The following is a 9970-nucleotide window of genomic DNA, read 5'->3' on the forward strand; positions in this document are numbered from 1 at the left end:
TCTTGGCACAGGATAGGTGAAGAGCCCTTGCCACTTATCCAGGCACAGTGAGGGCAGAGATGGAAGCTCCCTGCGGTGCCTTGGGAAGCTGGGTTGTTAGGACGTGGCCAACTCAGGGGTTGCTGGGGCCCTAAGTACCACCCAGGATACTAAGATCAGATGCCCTGACCCGATCCAGGCCTCCACAGAGGACACAGGCCAGTGAAGGTGAATTGTAGGGACATGTGCCATTTTGAGGGTGTTGGATCCCCAGATACCACTGCAGCTCTGTAGAAAGCACAGCCCGATGGGACTCACACAGCTCTGGGCCTGACCTGTGCGTACCTGTGGGGTGGCCCCCTGGGGAATGAGATCCCAGGGAGCATCTAGGGCAGGGGGGCAGCGATCCCCGTGGAGCCAAACCACTGAGGGAGAGGCCCACAGAGCAACCTGAGACGGAAAAGCAAGATGGTTTTATGAAATGTTCTCTTCCCTGCTCAGGACAGGACATGAGATGCCCATAAGGCGGGGAACTAAACTGTCACCAGGCTGCCCTCCAGCCCAGGAGCCCGTGGGGAGCAGAGGTCTGATTGCTTGCTGGGGTGAGCACCATCCTGGAACCAGGGTAGGGTGAAGAGTGGGTGTTGGGCCTGGTGGCCTCCTCAGCCTCTCCTTTCTGCTAGACCAGGCTCTCTCAAGGTGAGCGGCGCATAGTGGAGAACACTGACCACTAGGACGGGATCTCGTGGCTCTGCCTCTGTCTGGGGCCCAGGAAAGCCTGGCACAGGAAGGGTACCCACGCTGCCTATGGAGCCGTAGCTCCCCGAGTGCCTGACTGCTGGGCTCCAGGCACCCCATCTTCCAGCGCCTCTTCCGTTAAAATGTGGCGAGGAGCCTGGCAGGAGGAGCCTCGGAAGCTAGTCTGGAGTCTGATGTGCTCGGTGTTAGCAGGACTGCTTTTAACTTACGATTTTAAAGCAAAACACTTTCCTGGACCCTGAAAGAATCATAGGCCCTGGTAGGAAAGAAGCAGGGATAGACAGGTACAGGACCCCACAGCCACCCAGGAGGGAAAGAGAGGGACCCCTGGGCCCTATAGGACTACCTCAGGCAAGGTGAGGTGCAGAGATGGGAGGCCTGTCCTCTGGCCTCCACCCACCCACCACCTGGGATGTGGGGGGAGCATGGGGTGCAGCATGTTCCTCCTTGAAGGGCTCAGCTGCTGGCCTGAGGCCTCTCCCTGCTCAGGTCTTGGTGATTGCTCCCCCGAGGGCCATGTTGGCACAGCGCTGTGTCCACCAGAGGAGCAGAGACCCGGCTGCTTCTAGGAGACCTGTGCCGAGGGAGGAGGCTCGAGGGCTTCAGGGAGACAGGCCTCTGCCTCCCACACACTGCCTGTGGGCAGGGGGCTGCGCCCAGGATGTCCAGCTCTTGTTCTCTGCCCTGGAGGAGGCGCTGGCGAAGGTGTCCCTTGGAGGGCTCACGTGAGTCCTCAAGTGACACCCCTTGAGGTTCTGCCCATGTCCATCTGCCATGCCTGGGCCTCTTCCTGGTTGACCTGCTTCTGCCTCCAGGGACCCCAACACCACCCAAGGGCCCCAGCCTGAGGAGGGCACAGGGGAGCAGGGTGTGAGGAGAGGTTGTCTAGAGAGGCTGGGGTGGGCCTGGCAGAGTGGCATTAGGACGGGTGCCTGGTGCTCATGGCCCTCTCTGCCGGCCCCGACCCACAGGTGCCAAGGGCAGACTGCCGAGCAGTGCGGCTGCCCTGTTGCCTGTGTGTACCCACCAGAACCTGTGGAATCATTCCGAGGTTCACCCTGGGCTCTGGGCTGCCCTGTTGTTGTTTATTGTTTGTTTTGTTTGCATTTCTTCCCTCTAGTATAGGAGATTGAACCCAGGGCTTTTGCACTGAGCGCCATCCCTATACCTTTTCGGTTCTTTCCTAGTCGCTGATTTGCCTATGCCAGGCTGGAATTTAAAGTCCTCCTGTCTTAGCGTCGCAGAAGTGCTGAGATTACGAGGCGTGTGTTACCACAGCCAGCCAGCTGCTCTGCTTGAACCGCCGTTCTGAGAGTGCTGAGAGCTGGGCGACTGTTCTGACGGGTGGATTAATTGCCCCTCTGTTGACTCTGGGGGTCTAGAGCTCTCCGAGGAACCTGGGCTGACCTGAAGCCTGAAGGTGCCTCGTGCCTTGTGGAAGGATTTGTGCATGGGCAGCTTTGGCTGCTGGGAGGCCGCTGCCGCCCAGCCCCAGCCACACCGCCTGGCCTTCGCCCCTGTGTCCTTGTGCCTGGAGTGCCAGGCCCTTCTATGGAGGGGCCCAGGAAGCTCTTCCATCACGACCTGGGGGGGCCAGGGGCAAGTGTCTCCTTGTGTCCCTCTCTGCCCTGCACCAGCTTCTATGTGCCCTGTGAGTTCTGTGACACTGACTTGTCCAGCTGGCAGTCACAGGCTGAAGGCTCCTTGGGGAGAGGGCTGAGGCCAGGGCACCCCGCTGCTCCAGCCCCACGTGCCTAGTCTGTCCAGGCAGGCTGTCAGGACAATCCCCCACACCCCCTCACATCCTCCTTGGAACCCCACCTGGCACCCATTGCCTCGGGTGCCCAGCTCCTACTCCATTACATAGACAGAGAGACTGAGGCCTGAGGGTTGGGAAATGTGCCTGCGGCCTCAGCTGAGACCCCTGGACTGCTGATGGGGTTTTATATCCCACTGGTACCCTGAAGTCCTGCTTCCTCTAGACTCTGGCAGGGTTGGCCTCAGCTGAGAGGCCATTGCCAGCTCCCTGGCAGCCCCAGTGTCACCTGTCCCAACCAACCCCAGGGCCTCAAGTGTCTCACTGCCTCCAGCTCCATAAAATGGATTCCCTTCAGCTTCCAAATGCCTAGCATGCCCTGTCCGTCATCCTGTGTGTCTTTGCTGGGCTCCTACCATGGGCACTGAGCATGTGAGCTGGTGAATAGCAGCCCAGGCTCCTGCCTCCAGGAGCAGGATGGATGGGCCCACAGGGAAGGGGTAGGTGCTTGTGGGTGTGGGGCAGGCACTGGCCATACCCCGCACCCTCTGCTTGACCCAGGTTGTCGGTGTCTACACTAGGACCAGCCCTCTCTCTCTTCCCTAGCATTTAGCAAGCTGGAGCCAGCAGAGGTCCTGGCCTACTCTGGGAGATGGCACCCTGCCCTGCTCGAGCAGGGAGTGTAGGAACAGGGGGTATAGGCCAGGCCCCTGCAAGCTGCCACAGGTCTGCCTGCTGGATCAAGGTGGAGGCTGCTGGGATTGCATCTGCCTTAGCTGGCTGCTGGCTGGAGCAGAGGCCGTGGAGGGGCACTGGGTACAGGGAGACAGCCTGGGCTGAGGGGCATGTGACAAGAAGCTCAGGGGTCGTGAGAATGGGCAGCAGATGGGGCACCATGGGGGCCCCAGGGGAATCACAGCCAGTGAGGGCTTTTTCTACTTACAGAAGAAGCCTGACACGGAGGAGACAATGCCCTCCAGGGCCAAGGCTGACAAGGTAAGTGACCTGAGTGTGACCTGGGTGCTGATGTCCTCAGGAGCACAACTGGCTGACCTGCTGCTGGAGGAGCTGTGTCCCCATCCGTGGGCCTGGGTGGGGCACCGCCTGTCCTGGTGAGCTGATTTTTTGGTTCCTGGGCGTCCTCTAGGGTGGCCCAGATTCCTGCTGTGGGGTACCCTCCTGTCCAGTGCCCAGCCTTGGGGCTCTGCTGACACTTGCCAAGGCAACAGGAAAATGGGCAGCTCTGGCTTGCTACCTTTTCAAGAAAATGTCCAGGGGAGAAAAAGGCCCCTGAACTGTCAACCCAGAGGCATTTGCTGCCCCAGCTAAGTGGACTTCTCTAGAGGGAAAGGGGTGTAGGGGGACCTGGGTTTGGCAGCAAGTAGAACAAGTCTGAATTATGCAGAAGAGCAAGGTGGGTAACCCACTGTAATTTGGGGTGTGATCCTCTATTATTGTGGAATTTGACTTTGCATCCAAAGGACTTCGCTAAATAAGACTTAGCTGAGTCTAAAAGCTGCATCCCAAGTACTCAGATGGCAGTGGCCATTTATGACAGGGACCCAAATCTTCGCTGAAAAGCCAGAGCAGAGTCCATGTGAGCACAAGTTTGCTTGTTAACATCACGCTGGTTTAATTCATTTTTCTTTAAATGCAAAAACTAAGCAGTGGAATCAGATTTTAGAAGCATGAAAGAAAAGACTTACATTTATTTTAAATGTTTTGTTCACTTGTTTGTTTTTTGGTTTTCGTGGTGCCAGGGATGAAACCCAGGCCTTGTGCAAACCAGGCAAGCGCTCACCACTGAGCTATACTCCCAGTCTCTACACTGAGGTTTGTGCTGAGATCATCGTGCCCATGAATTAGTTTTCCCCAGTTTTGCAAGATTTTGGTTTACCAGGCCAGGGATAGAGCTCAGTGGTACAGCACCTACCAGGCATGAGAGGGGTCGTGAGTGTGATCCCCGGTACCAAAATAAATAAATAAAAAGAATTACAGTTCACCATACGGTTGGCCAGGCTACTGTCATTGGTACAACCTGTCAGTTTTATTCTGATTTCCCCAGTTCACTTGTGCCCATGCGTGCGGTGCACATTCAGTTCCATGCAGTCCTATCACCTGCGTGTCCCCACCGTGGTCACAGCACCACTGGAGCCCCTCATGGTCCCAAGCAGTGCACCCCACCTGCTCTGCTCCTCTGAAAGCCCTGGCAACCACTCTTCTCTGTTTCTAGAGTTTAGTGTTTCATAAACACAAGTAGAATCTCACGCACATATGAGGGTGAATTTTTTGTCTTCTGGACTGGGCTCAGAGAGGCCCACATGGCTGGAAGATCAGATTTTCTGGGTATGTCTGAGTTTTTCCAGAAGAGATTAACATGTGAATGAGGTGATGGAATAGAGAAAATTTTTCTCTCTCCCAACACTGGCGTCCTCCAATCAAGAGCTGAGGGCGAAGGAAGGGCCAATTAGTTATCTCTCTGTCTCTGTCTCTGTCTCTGTCTCTGTCTCTGTCTCTCTAAGGTAGGATGTTCATCTTCTGTTCTCAGGCATGCGAGCTCCTGGCTCTTGGGCTCCTGGACTCAGACCAGATCTTCCACCATCTCCTCCTGGCTCTCATCCTCTGACCTTGGACTGGGATTGACCCTCCTGGTCCTCCAAGCTCACGAACCCCAGGCCTGGTTCTCCATAATCATGAACCAATCTCTCATAAATCTCTCCTTGTCTCTAGCTCACTGGTTGTGTTTCTCTGGAGAACCCTGACTAATAGAATATGCAACTTTACAAAAGTAGCTTTCTCCCTACTCTGCAAATTCCCTAGAGGAATCTCCAGGGACTCTTGAGAGTCAGTGGCTCATGCCTGGTTATTGCCAGGTCTTCGGTTTGCAGTATGGATGGACCCCCATCCACGGAAGGATTCCTGAAGTGCCTGCAGTTTTGATTATAATAAAAGAAGCTGCTATGAACACTGGTGTGTGAATTTTTGCGTGACCATGTGCTCCAGCCCATACAATGCTGGGTCATATGGTCACTACCTGCTGCATTCTGTGACACGTGGCCAGCTGCTTTACAGAGTGGCTGTCTGCTGTCACAGTCCCACACACAGCGTGGCAGCGATTCTAGGTATCAACATCCTTGCCCGTGTTTCCTTTTAGCTATTCTGCTAGATGTGTTGGAATTTCTCCTTGGTTTGCATTCCCCTAACGATGCATGGTGCTGGACATCTTTCCATATATATATATTTTTTTTTCACCATCTGTAGATTCTTTTTGGTGAAATGTGTATTCATATCTTTGCCCATTTCCTAACTAGATTTGAACTGTTGAATCAGGAGTTCTTTATACACTCTGGACTTCGTCCTTTGTCAGATACTTGTCTTGTGACTCATCTGATTTTAGTAAAAAGATGTGCTCCTTCTGGATCCACGCTGAAAGACTAAGGGTATAACTTCTTCATGCACCTTCCTCTTAAAATTCTTGGGTGATGGTAGCACACGGTCCCACTGTGTCCCAGGGGACTGGTTCCAGGACCTGCTGTGGACCCTGAAGCCCACACATGCTCAGCTTCCCTGTATTCAGTGACACGAGTCAGGCTTGGTGGCACACGGTGTAGACCCATCTCTGGGAAACCTGGAGCGGGAGAATCGTCAGTGCTTAGGAGTCCAAACCCAATTCGGACAATACACCAAGACTCATCTAAAAAAAGAAAAGTGCATAGTATTTGCTCAGAACCTGTGCACATCCAACCCTGCAGGCACCCTCAATCCCCTGCAGATGAGGATCGTGCTGAATACGATGCCAAGGCTTTGCAAATGGTTGCTCCCCTCTACTGATTACAGAATGAAAGGGAAGCAGGGTCTGTGTGTGTTCAGTACAGACCCGGGTGAGTTTTCCCACCTGTTTGCACCCCAGGTGGTTGGGTCTGCAGATGCGGTGGGCTGGCCGTCTGTGTTCACACAGTCCTTTACATTTCGGGTGAACCCGTGCTGTGAAACGAGCACTCAGGAGAATCACAGGTTGAGCTCCTCGGCTTCAAGTGAGAACACAGAGTCTCGCTGTGCAGACCGAGTGCCTCCCTCCCTGCGTCTCATCTCCGGGAACTCGAGTTCCGTCTCCTCCTCCCTTCCCCATCTCTCTCTTTCCCTATAATTAATTCTTATCCTAGGAAAACACAGGCTCAATGTGAACATCTCAGACAACAGAAAGGGGGGAAATAGATGCCAGCGTCTCCTCCCCCGGCTCCCCAGCATGCCTGCGCTCGGTGCCGGTGCCTGTCCAGACAACCGCCTTGGCGACCTTTCCAGCCTTGTGGAAGCGTCTCTGCATGTGACGAGGTCTTTGTTCGGAGCTCGCCCAGCTGCCCTTGCTTTGTCTCCTCCATGGGGCTCTGAGGTCTTCCTGTGTGGCTGTCATGGGTCCTTGTTGTCCCTCAGGGCCACCCCTCCTTTGTCCAGTTCTCTGCCTGCTCCTCGTCCCAACCCAAATGCCCTCTTCCCTAGGGAAGTGCCCCTTGGCTTCCTGGGGTGCAAACATTTCCCCACTTCACCCAGTTCTCCACTTGTCCGGTCAGTGTTTATTGAGGGTCTGCTCTGTGCAGGGCAGGCCAGGATGGGGGCACAGTACCCAGCTGGCAAGGGAAACGTGGCCCTGTGGGGCCTGCATTCCAGCTCTGGGTGACAGACTGCAGCAAGCCAGGCCACCACGCTGTGTGTGGCGGTCTTCACCGTCATCTCCAGCCCTAAGTGCACCGACTTTCTGTGTGCTGGACTTGGATGACAAGCTCACTTCTGCACTCCTCTGCCCAGGGCAGGGGCAGAGCCGGGGTGACCCTAAAGAGGAGGTGGGGAAAGACAGGAGGCCTTCAGCCTCCAGCTTCCCAGGCCCCGGCCGCACCACACTGCAGCGTCCCCCAGGGAGCACATCTGCCAGGCCACACTCCGGCCTGCTGAAGGCTGGCCCTGCTGTGGCCCTGGGGTGGGGGTACCCTCAGACGTGCCCCTCCTTGGAGACTCAGAGCTCTCACAGCAGCTGCTGTGAGCCCGGAGCCTTCAGCCAGGCCGGCGTTCCAGGCCTGGCTCTAACACAGCCACCTCTCTGCAAGAGCTCCTGGCCTGGAGCCAGTGAACCTGGGCAGCAGCTTCCTCTACTGACCTTACTTCTGACTGACAGGAAGCAGGGTCCTCTGCCCGCCTGTTGGCAGTAGGTGCTGAGAAGAGACTGAGACGGGAACTGTAGGAAGGGGTAAGGGTGGAAGCAAGGCATGGCATCTGCAACAGAAAAGGCCTTGTGAAGATGGCCGTGGAGCCAGCCTAACAAATTTCCCAGGGAACATTCTAGAAAGAGAAAGAGGAGCCAACGTGCCTGGGATATAGCTCAGCCTGCCTGGCAAGTACGAAGTCACGTGTCTGATTCCTGGTACCAGGAAAAAAAAAAAAAAAAAGAAAGCCAAGGCCATATGATAGGCATGTGTTTAGTGTGTCCAAGACACAACACCTAGCCAAGTGTGATGCTGCATGCCTGTAAAATCTCAACCACCCAGGAAGCCGAGGCAAGTTTGAAGCCAGCCTGGGCAACTTAGTGAGACCCCCATCTCAAAATAAAGAAGCACAAAAAAGGGCTAGTAGTAGCTCAGTGCTCCCTGGGTAATCTATACTATCTATATAGAGCCCTTTCCGGGTCCTCACCACAGTCCTACAAGCTTATATTTGGTTTGTTTGTTTGTTTTGGTTTTTTTTTTGGTCTTTTTCATTTTTATCAGTACTGGGGATCGAACTCACGACTGCCTGCTTGCAAGGCATGTGCTTATGCCGCTGAGCTAAATCCCCAGCCCCCACAAGTTTATATTTGTAATGCTATGGGAAACTTTTTGGAATTCTAGCAAGTTAGTTCCAATCTACCACTATCAGTATGGTGCATGGCAAGAATAAAGGCATTTTTATAGTTGTGGGGAGCCCAGGGGTCCTAAGTCCAGCTAGAGTGCAGGCTAGCTAGAACAAAAGGCTGGACCCAGGGCCAAACCCAGGTTTTTTAAATTCTCAATGAGGGGAGCGGCTGGGGGGCAGTTGATGAGTGACTGGTGGTGGTGGGGGACACATGACTGCTGTGAGCAGGAGGAGGGAGGAGCCTGAAGTCGCCTCTGAAACACACAGAGAGAGGGGGTGCAGCAGGGGTCATCTGCATAACACACTGTGAGATAGCACCTCGTGCTCTGGGGTCCGTGTGTCAGCTCTGATGTGTACTCTTTCATGCCCCTTATCTCAAGACAGTGTGGTGTGTGGCTCTCCCTCCCACCTGACACACATGTGTTTTGGGAGCTACGGGGCTGGGGCAACGCTGCCCTGTCCCCTTGCCTCAAAGACTACACGTCAGCACCTCTGCTAGACCAATTCGCGTTGCTTACAGACGATTGTGGGGAGAAGGAAAAGTCCCAACCAGCTCTGTACCTGTCAGCACATGAAACAGGGCCAGGTTTAGCCAAGATGGAGATAACTGCTCTTCTTTCAAGGAGAATCCTCCAGGTGGTCCTCCATAGTCACCACAATCAGTGTGGGGTAAACAAGCAGAGAAATTAACCATCACCAGCCATGCCAGCCTATACTGTGAGCAGCACCAACCCTGCCACAGAGCACGAGCATCGAGAACAAGTGCCCATCCGGGTCGAGAGCCTTAGGGGCAGGTGTGTACCTCAGCCTTCCCCTCTGCTGGCTTTGTGGTCCCGGAGGCCATGAGGTGAGAGGGCCGAAGCTTGAGCCTGGACCCCTGTGGTCACCACAGAGCGATCCTGCCACCAGCAAACCCTGACTCCCACGGGCTTTAGCCAAGGAGAGATAGAGCTGTGCTGATGACACCTTGGAGAAGCCAGGGCTTAGTCATCGCCACTGCAAAGACAGCTCATCCTGCCAGACGCAGGGACAGGCCAGAGGCACGTGTGGGAGGGAGCTCCTGCCGGGCTTATGGTGCTTGGTGGAGGCGCTGCCTTCTTGGCTTGAACCCTGGACAAGATGGGAAGCAGCTGTCTCTTCTCTGCTGCTCGGCTTTACCCTCGCCCCACTCCCCATACGTACTTGAAGAAATATTTAATCTTTATGAGGTCAGATTTATCATCTGTTCCTTAATAGCTTCTGGATTTTATTCTTTTCCTGCAGATCGAGCCCAGGCTTCCACACTGAGCTACATCCCTTTGCCTGTTTAAATCGTGAGACAGGGTTCTGCTGAGCTCTGCATCACCCGGGCTGGCTTGAACTTGCAGCCCTGCCTTGGTCTCCCTGAGGACTGGGGTTCCAGGTGCGCACCACTATACCTAGCCTTGGTTTCATTCCTCTGAAAGGGACTTCCTGTTAAATTATCCTTCATTCACTGTTTTACGTCTAAGTCTCTGGTGCATGTGGTGCTTGTCTCTGTAAGAGGAGTGAGGCAGAGACTTCAGTCAGTCCTGCATGGCTTCCTGGATCCAGTGACTGTAAAAAGTTCATTTGCAG

At 54.7% G+C, this 9970-nt stretch overlaps 1 protein-coding gene across 3 annotated transcripts in view; it reads left to right on the forward strand.

The window, feature by feature from the left end:
• The window catches only part of Sec14l1 (SEC14 like lipid binding 1), a 60617-nt gene extending 55158 nt beyond the window's left edge, over positions 1–5459 (forward strand). For 2 of the 3 annotated variants that reach the window (XM_063242342.1, XM_063242343.1), the window contains exons 17-18: positions 3440–3490; positions 5043–5459. In XM_063242342.1, coding sequence (XP_063098412.1) covers positions 3440–3490; positions 5043–5256 — 265 coding nt within the window. In that variant the 3' untranslated portion in view covers positions 5257–5459. Of the gene's footprint in view, positions 1–3439; positions 3491–4254; positions 4328–5042 lie in introns of all 3 variants that reach the window. The other variant, XM_063242344.1, reaches the window with a different exon arrangement.
• Positions 5460–9970: the final 4511 nt, after the last annotated feature.

The sequence above is a fragment of the Cavia porcellus genome, unplaced genomic scaffold (genome assembly GCF_034190915.1).
Source record: "Cavia porcellus strain 051 isolate PalLab524CR breed Dunkin Hartley unplaced genomic scaffold, mCavPor4.1 scaffold_32, whole genome shotgun sequence".
NCBI classification, from domain to species: domain Eukaryota; kingdom Metazoa; phylum Chordata; class Mammalia; order Rodentia; family Caviidae; genus Cavia; species Cavia porcellus.